The sequence below is a fragment of the Lepidochelys kempii genome, chromosome 6 (genome assembly GCF_965140265.1).
Source record: "Lepidochelys kempii isolate rLepKem1 chromosome 6, rLepKem1.hap2, whole genome shotgun sequence".
Lineage (NCBI taxonomy): Eukaryota > Metazoa > Chordata > Testudines > Cheloniidae > Lepidochelys > Lepidochelys kempii.
Genome location: NC_133261.1, coordinates 96,876,190 through 96,894,201, shown reverse-complemented (window position 1 = coordinate 96,894,201; position 18,012 = coordinate 96,876,190). Strand labels below are relative to the sequence as shown.

General features: G+C 43.8%; 1 protein-coding gene across 5 annotated transcripts; it reads right to left on the bottom strand.

The window, feature by feature from the left end:
• Nucleotides 1-1,690: 1,690 nt before the first annotated feature.
• LOC140913270 (cyclic GMP-AMP synthase-like) lies at nt 1,691-16,965 on the bottom strand. Of its 5 annotated transcripts, none has more exons than XM_073349352.1 (9): nt 16,596-16,965; nt 14,994-15,310; nt 14,361-14,718; nt 11,077-11,337; nt 9,002-9,282; nt 7,225-7,456; nt 4,567-4,821; nt 3,485-3,584; nt 1,691-2,649 (listed from the first exon to the last, which is right to left on the bottom strand). In XM_073349352.1, the coding sequence occupies exons 3-9, from the start codon at nt 14,650-14,652 to the stop codon at nt 2,304-2,306; spliced, it is 1,767 nt and encodes a 588-aa protein (XP_073205453.1). In that variant the 5' UTR covers nt 14,653-14,718; nt 14,994-15,310; nt 16,596-16,965; the 3' UTR covers nt 1,691-2,303. The 5 variants fall into 5 exon arrangements, with proteins under 5 accessions (XP_073205453.1, XP_073205454.1, XP_073205457.1 ...); XM_073349353.1 differs by lacking the exon at nt 16,596-16,965 and adding an exon at nt 16,333-16,397; XM_073349356.1 differs by lacking the exon at nt 14,361-14,718.
• Nucleotides 16,966-18,012: the final 1,047 nt, after the last annotated feature.

Here is an 18,012-nt window from a genome sequence, read left to right as displayed (position 1 = left end):
AGAAAGCCACTGCATGTATCTTTTAGTTATGTCAATGAAGATTGAAATGGGAGGAAGAGCTCTAATCACATCAGCTGAGGAGGGGCAGAGCACATCCAGGTCAGGAGGGGAGGGGGAGTTCTCCTTTTGCTTTTAGCAAAGGAAGGGGAGTTGTTCTTCATCCTTCTTACGTTAAGTCCTATGCCGCTATGCCGCATGACAAATTTGTTGGCTGAGCTTCTGTCTACGTGCATGTTCCAAGGTCTCAGACAGAGCAAATCTGAAACCCAAAGTCCTCAAATGACTGAGAGAAAGAGTGTTCTTTTGGAGGAGGAACTAGATGGACAGATCCTTCAAAGACAGAGGAACAGCTGCTTAGACTGTGCCTCAGCCTATGCCTCTACTCAGCCACAAAACCGTGTCCTTTAAGGACCCATTCCTGTCTGGTGGTAGCACGGATGATACCTCATAGAAGGTGCTCAGCAGCCGACAGGATTGGATAGCAGCAGCTCTTTCCCTCTACCTGTAGGATTAAAATAAAGCTAGCCCCACCCAGTGTCTCCATAATTTGGTTGCCTTCGATTCCAGTAAGTACATTTCTGAGAGCAGTGCATTGGCTGCTTTCTTTTCTCCAGAACGGAGTCAGAAGAGATCTCTTCTCATCAAGCCCGTTCATGCCCTCTGTATTCCAAGGTGAGACTTTGAATGGCAACATTTATTGCTGCAGCCTATATCAGCCGAGCTCCTGACTGAAAGGCTGTTTCAAGCCAAGTTCCTCGGAGAGACAGTTTTTATAGAGTAGTAAAGCCAAAGCACAGAGTTAATGAGTAATCTAGGAGACTTTAAACATTCAGATTCCAACAGCGGCAAAGGCTGGACTGGAAGGGAGAGTATATTTAAAGTTAGAGTGAAGATGCAATGAGAATTCAGCGGGTACATCCAGTGTTCTGTTGCCCAATTGCTGCTCCAGAAGCTGGCATAGACCCCAGAATATGTTAGGGCTGTCCCAGCTGTTTTGGGCCCTTTACTATCCCCTCCTTGCAACCCATTCCCTATCCTGGGAGCAGTGAAAGGGGAGTGGAAGTAGCACTCAGGTCAGCCATAGGGAGGCTGATCTAAGTTAAAACATCCCCCAGAACCACTCTAGCTTACATCAGTTGCCGCACCAGACCTCAGGACAGGCAGAATCCAGCTGTGCCAGACTGGCTTCAAACCAACTCTGCCTTTTCTTCTGAACAGCACCCGCAGTGTCACAACTCTCAGGAGGTGCTTCACAGAATATACCCAGAAAGGGGTTATGTGGCGAGTCCTAGCCTATTCCGTTCTAATTACGGAGGGAATTTAGGGAGCCTGACTGGAATGTGGTCAGGTCAGAGATGATTACTCAAAAAAGAATGCCTGTAAACTGCCAAGATTTCACATGGGTAGCTCAGCCTCAAAGCCACACTGGTCAAGGAGAGGTTCGGGGTATAAGAGAGCCTGGGCACAAATGTCAGGGGGGCAGGATGAGCAGCAAGAGGAATCCTGCCCTGAGATGCCCAGGTGTAAACCTCTCGCTGTGATACAAAAAGAGAGAAAAAAACACAAGAAAACTGGCATGATTCGTCTTGACACTGACTCTGACACCGACTCTGTGCATGTCAATAGCAGCCCAAATCACCTCAAGAAGGTAAAACACATAAAACATCAGCCTCTTATTACAGAACAGTTTAAAAACTATTTATTGTCTTATCAGCAACCAGGTGGGAGAGTTGTGACAATTCTCTGCCTCATGATTAATTACCTGAAATAGTCTCCTATCCTTGCAATTCCAGATAGGTGAATTTAGACTTAGCACTTATCTGTAAGCATTTTAGACTTTCAAATTGCTGTACACATATTGTCTACTCACTCAGCCTACTCAGCCTACTCAGCGTCCTATGAGGTAAATAGATATTGCTATTCAATTTCACAAATGGGCAAATGTGGCACAGAGGGATTAAGGCGCATTTTCCAAAAGTGGCCTTTAGGTTTTGGTGCCTTATATTTGAGCACCCAACTTGGGATTCTCTGGATCTCATTTTCAGAGATGCTGCACACCCACAACTGCAACAGAAGTTAATGGGGAGCTGCCAGTGCTCAGCACCTATGAAAACCAGGCCCCCAAATTATCGTAAACTGGACACTCTGAAACTGAGAATCAGTGGCTTCTTTTGGAAATTGTTGCCGAAGAGCTCCAGAGTCTGGCATCTGAATCATCAAAACACAGAGAAAGAAATGCTAGCTGGTTCCATAACAATCATAGCAATAGATCATGTTCACTCAAAGTCATGGCTGGGAAGAAACTATTTCTCATGGGCTGCAAATGCTTGCAACCCATTCCCTTTCTGCTCTCGTAAGCGCTCGAGCAGGAATTTCAAATCCTTTGGAGGGAAGCTATAGAACAGGTTGCAGTTTGGAATAAAAAAATGGGGCAGGCTGGTGTTTTCCACGTGCTGAACGAAGTCATCCAGCACTCTGAGAAAACAGCAGGCGATGTCAGAAGGTTTCCAGTCTGAGTCCTCTTTCCACTGCGTCAGAGTGTGGAGAAAGGACATCTTTGCATAGTAAGAGCACAGGTGACTTAGTTGCCTGGGATAATCTTTCTTCAGGGCCCCAAAAAGGCTCTTCAGCAGCCGGATACAGGTTTTCCTATGTATAGCAGAGGGAGAAGTTAAATGTATTTATAATCATGACTACTTATCATTATTCCTGATTAACCACATTATAGCACTTTGCAGGGGACCTAGTGCTTAACAGAATATAGCACTGGACATTTAAAAAGTTACTAATTGCTGACATTTCTGTTGTGCTACAGTTCAAACAGACTGGGCCAAATTCTGATCTCAGTTACACTGACCTCAGTGCTACACAGATTCACAGTGGTGTAAGTGAGAGCAGAACTTGCATCCAGTACATGACTCCTGATTCATTCTAGAGGGCGAGACTGAAATAGGTTTGCTGGGAAGAGAAGATGTAAAAGTATGTGTAATATCCTTTCTGACTCAGGGCCCAGCTCATCTCTCATTAAAGTCAATGAGAGTCTTTCCATTGATTTTAATGAGAGTATGATCAGGCCTTGTGAGTTCTAGGTTGTATTTGGGAGAGTCTGCAGTGGAACCCTCAATTTAAGGGTAACATTTACTCAGTTTGGGAATGTAAATCACACTATGCCACCTGTATGTCCAACCAAAAAAAAAAAAAAGTCATTTTGAATACTGAATACTCAAAGCAAACAATTCAGTAACCAGCTACAGAATAATGTTTTTTCGGGGAATCATTTTAAATAACAAGTAAATCAGAGAAAATAATACTCTTTCCATGAACAGTTCATGAACAGAAAAAGAGGTAAAATGCGTAGAATCAATTGTTTGTTATGAATTATTTGCCCTATTCTAGTATGGATTTTGATTCCACCTGTACTAATGCAAGGGAGCAGGTGTTCTTCATCCAGCTGGCCTAGCCCTTGATCCCCAGGCTTACATACCTGCAGCACTTGGTACGATAAGATTCACAGCAGGTTTTAGTGTTGCCATGGTTATTCAAAATCTCCTTTTCAATATGAGAAAAAGAAATTCTCCAGACCTCTGCAATGTAGAACAACATTACATAGCCATCACACTGCCAGGCTGTCCAGGTGTGAATAGACATCAATGGCATTGTCCTAAATCTAGGTCCTCAAATTAAAGCTACTTAAATATTGAAAAGGTATTTAAGGATAATTTAAAGTTATCGTTGCTATTTTCTTAAAAAACAAATAAGGAAATTAGTGTATGAAATACTGGGTGAAGAGAGGAGAAAGGTGTTGACGGTTTGGCTGTATGTCCTTTTACAAATTCACAGATTCCAAGGCCAGAAGGGACCATTGTGATCATCCAGTCTAACCTCCTGTGTAACACAAGCCATAGAACTTTACTAAAACAATTCCTAGAGCAGTTTTTTTAGAGAAAACATCCAATCTTGATCTTAAAAATGATCATTGATGGAGAATCCACTACAACCCTTGGTACATTGTTCCAATGATTAATTACCATCACTGTTAAACATGTATGCTTTATTTCCTGTCTGAATTTGTCTAGCTTCACCTGCCAGCCGTTGGATCATGTTACACCTTTCTCTGCTAGACTGACGCAAGTCCATAATTAAATATTTGTTCCCCATGTAGGTACTTATAGACTCTAATCGAATCACCCCTTAGCCTTCTCTTTGTTAAGCTGAATAGATTGAGCTCCTTGATTCTGTAGCTATAAGACATGTTTTCTAATACTTTAATCATTTTCCTAGCTCTTCTCTGAACCTCTCTAATTTCAAAATTGATATAACTCAGAGAGGGCATTTTTCTTAGATTTGCAATAAGATCTAGGAAATATCACAGACTGAGTGGGCTCCAGACCTTATGGTGGACAGCAGGACTAGGCAGGTCTCCCAGCTCCAGGGCAGATTTTGATTCTTTAGTTTATTGTATCCCTCCCATAAGTAGAAAAGTTGCAAACTCTATCTTAATATCAGCACCATAACAGAGAAGTCTGCTGAGGTGGATAGAGTTTGTTAGGAAAGGTATTAAATTACCTTTGTCATCGTGCCCACGTGGCTGCTTGGCAACAAAATAAAATGACTTATTCCTTTGCTTGGTTTTCTTCCCCAGCCATTTTTCAACATCCTTCCCTACCCCACATGAATCAGGCCAGGGGGTTGAGATTTCCAAAGCAGGAACGAGATCTACAGACATGTCTTCGCCACCTTTGTCATCCAGCAGCACGACAGTAGCTGCTGGGCTGTTCTGTTTCTTCCTGCTTAGCTTCATTTTCCACCCTGGGAAAGGCACTGGGGAGCCAATAGGCAAACACAGAATTAGACTGTGGAGCTCAAAACCAGAGGATATCAAGCAGAACTGATTGATTTTAGCATCTCCAATTCAATATCCAGCAACCACGTCTATACAAACCCACCAAGGGATTTCTAGACTATGAAAGCCACAGATTTCCTCAGGATGATGGAGATCTGTAATATTCACAGTGTCACTTGAATAGGCCCATACAGTGCAGTGCTTTAGTTCTCTAATCACCTCCAGAGATCTACGTTCAACTCCCAACTAATTAACGTATTTAATGCTCTCATCCAAGACTCTGTTAGAGCACATCGCTATATAGAAAGATAGAATTTACTTCCCTATTCCTATGCAATATTCCCCTGTTTATACATCCAAGAATCACCTTAGTCCTTTTAGCCACAGCATCACACTGGGAGTTCTTGTTTAACTGGTTATCTACCAGGATTCCTAAATCATTTTCCAGGTCACAGCTTGCCAGGGTAGAGTACCCCATCCTATATGTGTAACCTACATTCTTTGTTCCAAATACAGACTAACACGGCTGTTCCTCTGAAACCGGTCTATATTGTGACATTGCACCCCATAACGCTTTATAGACATATGCTTATGAATGTAAATAAGACATACCTGGAATATGTTTTATGCTAAATATGCCATGTAACATATCTTTGCAAAGGCTATGTTCTACTGCATGTATGCATCCTATTCATATGCATGTATCATTTTTATATCTGAAGTTATGAGTGCTGGCTCTGTGCTTGTATTTAAAGTGTTTGCTGTAGGAAGCACCTAAGGCAGATTTGATCAACATAGTGTGAAGGGATTATTCAAGTAAATGGAAGTACTTGGCGAACAATGGACCTTGCTAGACGCCATTCCACATCTGAGCTTTCCTGGGAACGTCCCTGTAAAGAACAAAGTCATGCATGGACATGTGACTTGCCCATGTGACTCCAAGACTCCATCTTGTAGCCGGGATTCTACACAGGGGGAGGGAGGGGTTTCCACCCACAAGAGAGAAACTATATAATGTCCTGGGAGACCCTTCCATTTTGTCTTCAGCTGGTACAAAAGATAGCCTCTCCACCCCAAGGAGATGCCTGAAAGAAACTGGAACAAAGGACAGTAACTACTAGGGTGTGAGTGATTGCTGGACTCAGATTAGAAGGAGGTCTAGTCTGTAAAAGAGGCTTATTGGAATATCTCTGAGGGTGATATTTACCTGCATTTAGTTCTTACTATATTAGGCTTAGACTTGCGTGTTTTAATTTATTTTGCTTGGTAATTCACTTTGTTCTGTCTGTTATTACTTGGAACCACTTAAATCCTAATTTTTGTATTTAATAACATCACTTTTTAGTTATTAATTAACCCAGAGTATGTATTAATACCTGGGGACTGGAGGAGGCAAACAGCTGTGGATATCTCTGTCAGTGTTATAGAAGATGAACAATTTATGAGTAAAATGGATTTATTTGGGGTTTGGACCCCACTGGGAGCTGGGTACCTGAGTGTTGGAGACAGGAACACTTCTTAAGCTGTTTTCAGTTAAGCCTACAGCTTGTGGGATGTGGTTCACACCTGGGTCTGTGTTTGTAGCAGGCTAGCGTGTCTGGCACAACCAGGCAGGGCACTCAAGTCCCAAGCTGGCAGGGAAAAGAGGCTCAGAGGTAGTCTCAGCACATCAGGTGGCAGTCCTAAAGGGGGTTTCTGTGATCCAACCCATCACGTATATGACCTTGCATTTAGCTGTATTAAAATGCACGTTGGTCAAGCAGTCTCACCTTACAAAGTGATCGAGATTGCTGTGTATAACTGATCTGGCCTTAGCATGGTTTACTGCTCCACCAATGTTTGTGTCATCTGGAAATTTTACAAGGAATGATTTTATATTTTCTTCCAAATAATTAATAAATAATATTGGGCCAATGACAAGTCCCCGTGGAACCCCACTAGAAACGACTTTTTGGATGATGATTCCCCATTTAGGATAACTTTTTGAAATCCATCAGTTAGCCAGTTTTTAATTGATTTATTATGTGCTATATTAATTTTGTATAGTGCTGAATTTTAATCTGAATGTCCAGAAGTACTAAGTCAAATTCTTTAAGAAGTCTAAGCATATTATGTCAATACAGTTACCAAACTGGTAATCTCATCAAAAACAATATCACATTTGCTTGACTAGACATAGGATAGTGGGATAGGTGGCTTTGCCAGTGAAGTTTACCCAGTGCATGGTTCAAGGCAGCGCTTTTCCATCCCGTACTTTCATACCCACTATATTCATTCACAATTTTATCTATTTAATAATATTAATGGCAGGCAAAGTTGCTCACAACCCACATGCTGAAAAGGCTGATCAGGAATATCTGCAGTCAGAGGCACTTGCTTACCTTTGTAGGATGATGTGATGAACTGACTGACATGTTTCCTGAATTCCTTTAGGACTTTCACAGGTGACACGGTACTCCTATCCTCCAGCAGGAAAGGTGTGGGAAAGCTCCGGGGCTTCCTCGGTAAAGTAACTTTGTAGTAGAGCCCATTGCAGTCATCCACCTCCGTGTACTTAACATATCTTGGAACTGGCAGAGCCAGCATCAGGTCAAACTCATCTGGGTGATCAATCTATAGGAAAGGTTTCATCATTAGAGGCTGTGCAACTGAATAACTGTGCAAGCAGCAGGCATATAGGGAGGACAGAATCCTGGCCGCTCATTTGCTGTTGTGGCAGATTGGGCTGTCCCCACTATTTCACATTAGCTTCCTGAGCTTTTCCAGAGAACGTATCAGGGAAGGATTCTGATGGCTGTAGATAGTGCTGGTCAACTTATCCATAAGGAATAATGGCCTGAGGTGTGGCACTTTTCTGCTGTACCGACCCTGGGGGCTGCCAGGGGCCAGTTCAGCCCCCTGCAGAAGTTAGCAGCTCAACGTTAGGCTGATTTGCAACAGCTCCATAGGAGCTGTTATGCCAGTGGAGACTGCCAAAGCACCATGAACTCTGGCCACACCCCCATGCACCCCTGCTACCCCAGCATATTTCTGAGATGCCCCTTTATAGGGTGGGGTGGGTGGCATAGAGATGGCTACACTGGCTCTGTATCAGCCAAAGAGTCTCTCATGCTGGGAGAATCCTCAGCTGCCCAGCTAGGGCAGCTTTAAGTCACTCCTTGGTCACCTGAATGCAGGAGCTGATACTGGTGATTCAATATGCGATTGTCCTCCAAGTTAGCACTAAACCATTGCTTTAATGTGGCATGTGGGTCACCATGCTGCTAGACGTGCCATTTCAGCCCTGAACAAATGTGGTCATTAAAGGTTCCATGTCACTTTTTGCAAGAGTTAGGATATTAGATATGATATCCTGGCCTAATCCCAATCTTGCTAATTACACCTGTAGCTCTAAAGTCTCCCTGTATTTATGGATATAAGCTTTCCTTCACTTCTACACTATTTCTGTGTAATATAGGTGGGGGCAGTTAAACAGCTGCCACCTATGCCTTGTAGAAGGCTGCTCTTCAGCAGTAGATAAAGTGATTCTACTTTGTCTGTAGGTATAGCTCTGTATAGAGAGAGCTAGATCCTCAGACTTATGAATATGAATGAAATATGAATATAAACTGACCCCAACACAGCACAAGCACTATAAAGCATCTGGACAGTGAACTGAATTCACTACTTAGAACCAGATTCTGATACTCTAACCCACCATGATAAGTATCTTAATTTACTCTAATAGTGGTCCTATTGACTAATCACTGAGTCAAAGAGACTACTTGAGGATTAAAGTGCTACTCAAAGTGAGTAAGAGTATCAGATTCTGGCTCTTAGGAATCTGGATAGAAAGCTATAACTATGGGCAAATACAGTTATACCCTTGCAATCCCTTAAAATCACCACAGTGACAGACAATATATAAAACATTCTGTGGTAAAAGTTGCTATATAAAAAAATCCGCAATGTTAGGCACTATAGAAAAACCTTAGATAGATGGGCATAGCTGAAGGCAGGATCTGGCCATATCAGCTGAAAAGCAGTGAATCTGGGGATCTCCTTCCCATACTGAATGCTAGACCTGTCTCTCCTTTGTGTTAGTCCTGCTGGATAAAATGACAGCACTGTGATCCCAATTCATGATGCTATTAGGACAGTTAGCAGAGAGTTACTCACTTTCACAAACTCATAGTAGCTGCCCGTGGTCAACTTGGTCACCTCCTTAAAGTAGGGCCTCTCTGGATACTCCTTCAGGTAGCTAATGAATGGGTCAATGAACCCATTAATTATTCCAGCAGCCTTGGTTCTCTCCTCGTGTTTCAGAGGGAGGGCTTTTACCCTCTCTTTAATGCGGAGAGCGACATCTTGGCTTGGCGTGGTGAGAACAGCTGCTGCTATCTCTGAGCTCTCACACAGGTCAACAGAGGTGGACCTGGAATAGAGTTGTCCAAGGTGTCCTATAAGGGAACATTTAAGAGAGGACAGAAACCAAAGGCCAAGAGACAAGATATGTTCTGGCTTTTCCAAAATGTACCCTCTCTGAGGTGCTGAGAACCCTCAGCTCCCACTGCCTTGAATGCGGGTAGAGGGGACTCAGCACCTAGGAAAAGTCCCAGCACCTTGCAGGATTGAGTCCCAGATCTCCTAGGTTTAGTGTTGTCTTCACTGCACTGTAAAAGAGATCAGAGTTCCAAGCAAGTTTCTAGTGCTGACCCCTGGTCCCTAGCTAACCCAATAGCTCCTGATTATCCAATGGATTCAAGTGCCTCCTGAGCCCCTTGGATAATCATGTCCTTCTATTATACAGACATTTGTCAATTACCACTAGAACTCCTTGTTTTAAAAAAAATGTTGAAGTAGATAAATAAGGACTAGAGTAATGAAATATATCATCCACACATTATCCCTTCAGTATATGCACCCTGCTGACATGGTTCAGAATTAATTTACATGATAGATGCCTCTACCTCAGCCTGAAACAAGGCTGGTCTGAATGGTATTCCCTGTCAGGAGGCGCTGCACCTCCGTTACTTAGTCCAGATAAATGATATTACGAAAACATTCTCCAGTGTCCAACATCCACCTTCATCTCCAGTGTTGTGTCTGATTCTTTCCTAGAACAAGTGCAGCAACAATAAAAATAGCCAGATGCCTGAGCCAACAGAAAGGTCTTTATTATTTCTCCATTGCACATAATCCACCAGTGGAAAGAAAACATGATGCCCATTTAGGATGGCCAGGGTTACTGTAACAGCCATCTCACCCACCAAAGCCGTGTCTTCTTGATACCCCAATATCCTGAACCCAAGAGGGAAGCCCAAGTGAGGGAGACAGGAGAGTAACTTGCACCATCTGTTGGCAACCCACTAGCTAAAGCTCCAGGAATGATCTCCTCCTGTTGTTATTCTAATGGGGATAATAGCACTCCCTTAACTCACAGGGGTGTTGTGAAAATAAATGCATTAAAGACTGTGAGATGCTCAGATACTACAGTAATGGGAGGGGGCATATAAATATCTAAGGTAGGGAGACATCATGCAAGGTGCTGTATGGACATGTAACAGGTAGACTGCCCCGGCCCTTGCAACCTAGGTTAATGAAAAGGTTTGACAGGTAATGTAGCAAACTTAAAAGGCAAAGGAGCAATGAAAACAAACACATTTTATGTCGGAGGAAATAGATCTGATTGAAATATTTTGAAGAAAAATGTGTTGTGGTTGTGGGTTGTGGTTGCTGGATGTGTGTGATTTGCTGTGGTCTGTTGGTAGTTGCTTTGTTGGTGGTTGTTGAAAAAGCCTTTTTTCAAAATTGGAAATTTTCATAACAGTTCCCCCCCCCCCCTTATGATTTTTTTCTATGAAAAATGTAGCCTTTATGGTGTTCGGGTTTTTTATTTTTTTGATCCCCCCTCCCCCCTGCTTCCCAGTGGCAAAACAAAGGGGGCTCATTTTACTCCTACTTTTTCATCCTCTTTGTTTGACTCATCCATCTGCTGCATCTTGTCATAGACCTATACAGTGAGCTCTCTGGGACAAGAGCTATCTCCAGATTACTTGCCTGTATGGCATCTAACACAATAGGATCATGGCTTGACTGGGCACTCCCAATAATAGTAATAACAACAGGAAGGGATAACATAATCACAGCACATACAGCAAGGTTTTGCTTCACCTCCTTAGGTGAAACAATAGGAAGTGTGACTGTGACACTCTCCTAGATTACTCATCCAATCAGCAATTGCCTGCACCAACCTGCAGATTCTCTCCTTCTTTGGGCAGATCCAGTCTGCTTGGGGTGTGGGCAGTGCGCAGAGAGCTGCTCTGGGGCTAATGGAGACAGAATAGCCACCGATTCTGAGCCTTCTATCCCCTCCTCATCCTGTGCTCCTTTGCCTCTCTCTCCTCCGGCTATTCTCTGAGGAATCTTTCTTTCCTTCTCACATTCAGGAGCCCAGTTACTTTGCTTTCTCCGGCTTTTGGCTGGCATTGTTTCAGGTACCTCAGATGTAGCTCCTAAAGAATGCGCAAGGTCTTAGCTTTATTGCTAGTAACAAACTCATTTATTGATTCTTTTGTCTTTACATAGAGAGAGTTACAAGTCATTGCAGATGCATCCCAGAATTCCCTGTGATCCTTTACACAGTATCTAGCTAAAAGCAGATCTATTACCTCAGTATAATGACAATAGTAATTAATCATTAATAAACTTGGCTTTTCTACAAACATTAATGAATGAAGCCTGGCTAATGCCATGTGAGGCATGTAAGTAGTGGGACGGATCTGTGGTCAGCTGGGTTTTCATGTTTATCTCTATGGACACTTGGAACTTCATGGCGAAGCAGGTGCAAAACTCAGATGCTACTGCTGCAAGTGCAGAGAGCCTGCAAATGTGAGCTCCGGGCGTGTCTTCATTACTTCAACATAAAAACCATTTAAAATACATTAAAAAAACCAAACCATAACAAGCCTCCAGAAGTTTAACTGTAACTAGTGGGGAGAGGAGGCACCAAAGTTGGGAAAGGGCTATACATGGGGCTGGTTGAAAAATGGCCATTGAAGCTGTTTTTCAACGGAAATTGAGTTTTCTAATACAATGAAATTTTCAACAGAAATGTCATATTTAGGGTGAAAAACCCCAAATGGAAACATTTTCACTTGTTGCTTTGTTGTGGTTTGGTTTGTGGAAAAATGTTCCATAAAAAATTCTGATGATGGTTTTTTTTTTTCATTTTCATCAACATTTTCCATGGAGACAAACAAACAAAAATATTTTTGACCCACTATAGTTAAAAATGCAGGACCAAAACCAGTCCAATAATAATTTTTTAAAAAATGTCTCAATAAAAAGACTTAAATTTGTTGGGTTTATTTGAAGTGGAGATTAAAATAGGATGGATTTCAGGGACCCAGCATGTGGTATCTGAGCTCAAACACTTTTCAGGTTGTCTCAATTATTAAGAGATATGTGCAAAATATCTACCATTGTCTGGTTCCTATCTGTATGTTCAGGGAAGTGTCTGAGGTCTGACCCCACAGTCCCTTACTCACATGAGTAGACCTCCTAATGTCAATAGGACTACAGTACACCCTCTCTATAATGAACCCCTCGGGCAGTTACAGAGCTCCTGAGCCCCAGGGCCATGGCAGGGAGGCAGAGCTCCTGCTGCTGTAAGTCCAAGGCTGGAGGAGCACTCTAACCCAGACATGGACCCAAGGCTGGAGGAGCTCTTAGTCCCTTGTTGCAGCTGCAGGGCTGGAGGAGATCTCGTCTCCCCACCGCAGCAGGCAGGGCTGGAGGTGTGATCCAGGGACAACATTCACTATAGCTAGGGCCCTACCAAATTCATGGCTATGAAAAATGCGTCATGGACCTGGTCTTCCCCCAAGACATCTGGTCTTTTGTGTGCTTTTACCCTGTACTGTACAGATTTCATGGGAGAGACCAGCGTTTCTCAAATTGGGGGTCCTGCCCAAAAGGGAGTTGAGGGGGGAGGGGGGTCACAAGGTTATTTTAGGGGGGTTGCCATGTTGCCACCTTTACTTCTGCACTGCTTTCAGAGCTCAGCGGCCAGAGAGCAGCATCTGTTGGCAAGCGCCCAGCTCTGCAGGCAGCAGCCTATAAGTAAGGGTGGCAATACCATACCATGCCATCCTTATTTCCATGCTGCTGCTGGCAGTGGCTCTGCCTTCAGAACTGGGCTCCAGGCCAGCAGCTGCCACTCTCCAGCTACCCAGCTCTGACAGCAGTGCTGCCACCAGCAGCAGCGCAGAAGTACGGGTAGGGTTGCCAGGTGTCCGGTTTATGCCTGGTCAAAAGGGGAACCTGGCAGCTCCAGTCAGCACCACTGACCAGGCCATTAAAAATCCGGTTGGTGGCGCAGTGGGATAAGGCAGGCTCCCTGCCAGCTGTGGCTCTGTGTGGCTCCTGGAAGCAGCAGCATGACCTCCCTCTGGCTCCTACATGTAGGGGGCAAGGGGGCTCCACACACTGCCCCTGCCCCAAGCGCTGGCTCTGAGGTAAGCACCCCAAACCCCTGCCCCAACCCTGATCCTCTTCCTGTCCTCCGAACTCCTCGGTCCCTGCACGGAACACCCTTGTGCACCCCAAACCCCTCATTCCCAGCACCACCCCAGAGCTCACATCCCCAGCCAGACCCCTCACCGCCTCCCGCACCCCAAGCCCCTGCACCAGCCCAGTGAAAATGAGTGAGTGAATGAGGGCGGGGAGAGAGAGTGACAGAGGGAGTGGGGATGGAGTGAGCAGGGGCAGGGCCTCAGAAAAGGGGCAGGGCCTCAGAGGAGGGCGTGGCCTCAAAGGAGGGGTGTGGCAAGGGTGTTTGGTTTTGTGTGAGTAGAAAGTTGGCAACCCTAAGTAAGGGTACCAGTACTACAACCCCCCCTACAATAACCTGTGATCCCCCCCACACAACTCCTTTTTGGGTCAGGGCCCCTGCAATTGCAACACCATGAAATTTCAGATTTAAATAGCTGAAATCATGAAACTTACTATTTTAAAAATCCTGTGACTGTGAAATTGACCAAAATGGCCCGTGAATTTGATAGGGTCCCAAGCCTATTTTGCAGGGCATTATAGTGAGGACCTGCTGTACTTGCATGGGTAAGAGTTTGCAGGAACCCATAGTAACAACAGCTAGAAAGTCCAAATCTTTGTAGTAATAATATGGCCTTGAATTATTGTCTCTGTATAGTACAGAACATACAGAGGGAAGAACAGATAAAGCCACATCACTGATCCCCAACTGCTGCGGCTGTCTCACCTCATCCGGCTGTGCCCACCCATCCACCACACTCTCTCCCAATATCCTGATCTTAGGACAGCCTGAGAGAGAGGACACAAAAAACTGAACTATTTAGTGGCACTATTACTTAAAGCTCCAGGTAGGGGCGATAAGATCATCATGACATAGATAGATAGGCTTTGTTTGTTTCCTTTCTTTAAGGCAGCAATATGAAGCCTGCAGCATTTCTAAATGAGCTTTAACAACAAGCACCCAGATGAAATGAGATGCACTAACCTCCAGATTCGTCTATTAGTTTTGCAGAACCAGCCCTCCTCAGCTGTAGACATGTCTTTGAGGGCTGCTGTGAGCACTCTGAGTCTTGAGTACTTGGAGCCTCTGGTGCCCTCAACTTTCTTCCAGATGTGGTGACTGCAAATTCTGCTGCTAGTGACACAGACTGAGCACCCATAACTCCTGGGTTTTCTGTCCCCTCATCAGGCTTTGAGTTTCTGCCTCTACTGTCCCCAACTTTCCTCTGAGGAACTTTTCCCTGCTTGGTTCTTGCAGAAGGAATTGATTTAGACATTTTATGTGTGGTCCCCAAAAGTTTTCAAATTACTTCTCCAGCATTAATTCTGATTGCAGGTTTTTCCTTGGAAAAAATACATTCCATGATTATTACTCCTTTTAAAAAGCAAATCTCAGCTCATTCCAGACGCAGCATGGTGTTTCTTGCTTTCCCCACAATTTCCCCCCCCACACACACACACCCACACACACCTTATATGTTCCCTTTAGGAGGTATCTTTCTCTTGTCTCCCTATCCCCTCCATGTTCCCTTGAGGGTGAGAGCAGCAATGAATAAAATGTTTGTGATGAACCATTTATAGCCATTCACACTACTCACCCTGCATGCCTCATCCTTACCTTTTGGTCAGTGCTTTTGGAGAATAACTGTGTCTGGAACTGAACAGTCTTACAGTCTCAGGTATCTGCTTTTTTCCTTCCTTGAAGTGATATTATGTCTACAGTTTACAGCATACAGACACAGTATCTTTCCACCTCCCTCCCTTCTCACTCCATCTCTCCAGGCCACACCCACAAGCTAATGCCATTTCCCGGATCTTTCATGAGGCTTGAGTAAGAAACGAAAGTGCCCAGAGATATTTACTTGGCACAGGGTTGTTGGAAGAAGAAGCAGGAGGCTGCTGTGATATCATATCAGTTGAGCTAGGCTCGGTCTCCTGTATGTAGAAAATGGGGATGAAAATGTCTCTTAGGGTGTTGAGGATTAATTGGTTAATGCATTATGTATGCAACACTTTGGCAATGTAAAGCACTATTAAGTGCTAAGTTGTTTATTATGATCATCATCTCCCTCATCCATGATGCTATGGCTGCAGAAGTGGCTGTGGAATGATGTCTCAAATTTGTAAAATCTCTCTCTATCTCCATTTATATCATGCTGATCACCAAGGGGTCTGAGCACCTCAGATCAGATTCCAACTGCAAAATAGAATATGTGAAAGAAAAATGCTTTCCTATCTCAGTTCTATGTCTGAAGGGCCCAGTACTGTATGGTGCACAGTACCTTCAACTCTGCTCATATTGTGATATTACCCAGTCCCCCTGATTCAAGATGGTTGCCCATTAAGTCAGCCATGATTAATTGGCACTAGGCATGTGACACTGACATGTAGGCAACCAATCTGGCAGCATCACATCATCAACTGAACATACAAGTCATTTTAATTAATCTTGATGCTTATGTATGGGGCTTTGATGGGGAGGTTTGCTGGTGATGAGGGACTCTATGAAGGGATTTGTCATTGCGTTCATATTCCCCCACAAGCATATGATAACTGAAATATACAGTAATGTAACAGCCTTTTAATGAAAGCATTTTAGTTGTGTTTGGTATATTTTATGCTGTATCTTTATAAGAAGTATAAGATCATCAGCCTCATGTCCCACTGTCCTGCAGTGGCTCAAGAGCATGGATGCCATCCTCAGGGCAGACTGTTAGGAACAGCGTACAAATCACAAACTGGTTGTGAGTTCTATATTTAGATTTCACCAACCAAGTATGAAGTGTGATCTCCTCAAGCACTATAACAGCCTAACAATGGAGGCACAGACAGTGTCTTTGGGAACTCTGATCTATCTTGTCACTTAGGCAAGCTTGCCTTTGTGGTAGATGGTCCCTTACAGTATGAATCACAGTAATATTCAGGTTACTCCCTGTCCCAAAGGACCAGTCACTTACCCCAGGTCAATTGCACCTTAGATCTCACACCAGAGACAACGCTTGTTGCCAATCCTATAATAAACTATCTAAAGATTCATTAAAAAGGAAACAAGAGAGTTATTTACAAGGTCAAAGCAGGAAAACATACATATGCACAAATTAGTTAATCTTAAATTTCAAGAAGTAATAGAAGCTTCTACAAAAAGCAAGATCTATATGTCCTTTAGGGCTAACCCAGGCTAAATACAGGTGATCTCTTGCTTTTACCTAGAAAATCTTACCTTCAAGAATGCAAGCAGCAAGGAGATACAGTTCCTCCTTGTTAGGGGTTTTTATCTCTTGCCCCCCTTCTACTTCAAGTTAATTCCTCCGGCTGATGGGAGTAATTCTCTTGTACATCTCTTCAAGGATGGGGGAGAGCAATCAGCAGTCCTTTTCGACGTTCTACAATAGTTCGTCTGGTGTCTATGGGCCTTCCTTGTGGGGTAGGACATAACATCTTCTGTTGGAGGCCAGCATTTTGCACTAAGTAATGTCTCTCTCCTGTCTAATGATTTTCACATTTACAGAGGCTTACAATCCAGATGCTCAAATATTATCTTACAACGTGGGATATAGATGTTATAAGTGAAATTAATGCAGGTAGCAACTTACACATATTCCATACAGTCTAAACACTAAATATATTTTTCTAACTCTAATATCTGTTTTAACAATTCTAGCTGAACCAGGCTGATTCCAGGGCATGGGGATCTTGGCATCAGCTGGCACTTGGTTTGCCAGCATCACACCTAGAAAACAAGGACAAGTACTGCAGAAATTAACAGTTTGTATCCTCAAATCCAATCGTGCTTGCCACAGAAATAGCTCTGAGACACTAAGGCATTCTGTGCTATTCTCCTTCCAGTCCTAAACTGTTACATAGTGTTGCGGTGTGTTGTTAAATAGCCCTGGAACACACTGCCACTGTCTTGTTACCACTGTGGGCAAGGTTCGCTCCTGACCTTGGTCCCAGAGGGGATTGTATTACTCTTTATGCAGCAGTTTCCTGTCAAAGTGTCATCCCCTCACTCTCTTATTTCCTTTCTGTTGCACAACCAGAAGTTTACCCATTACTGCCTTCACATCTAATCCAGCCAAGAATGACCGGGACACCTCCTGCAACATAGGGCAGAATGGAAACCTGCCATTTCCCTCGCCACAAAATCCAATCTTTGCCATAGGTTGGGAGGCAAAGGAAAGTAGTTTCCAATTTTCTGCTTAAAACACAAACAAATTCAGCACTTGTGAATTTATCCAGGTTCAGAGACCTGGCGAGCAGAGACTCTAGAACAGGTGCCGCCCAGGCAGCAGCCCAGAAAGCCGCAGCCACACCACTTCAGTCTGGGCAGCATGGAGGTGAGCCAAAAGATATGCTTTTTCTCCCCTTTCTGTGCTGTGATGTATGTGTTCAGACTCTGGCTGCCTCTTCCCTCCATGGATCTGTACATCAGAGGCTAGAGATTTCCTGCAAAGAATGAAAAGAAGTAAACCCGTCCCTCGACTTGCATTAGAACATTTTCCTGGGAAGTAGCCTGTGTAACCTCCATGAATTAAACACAACAACACCAGGCCTTTGGCACTGGTTGGGGATTAATGACCAAGTGGAAAGAGGATGGCTTGAGGCAAAGCTGAGGAATCATTAAGTCCAGCCCTCAA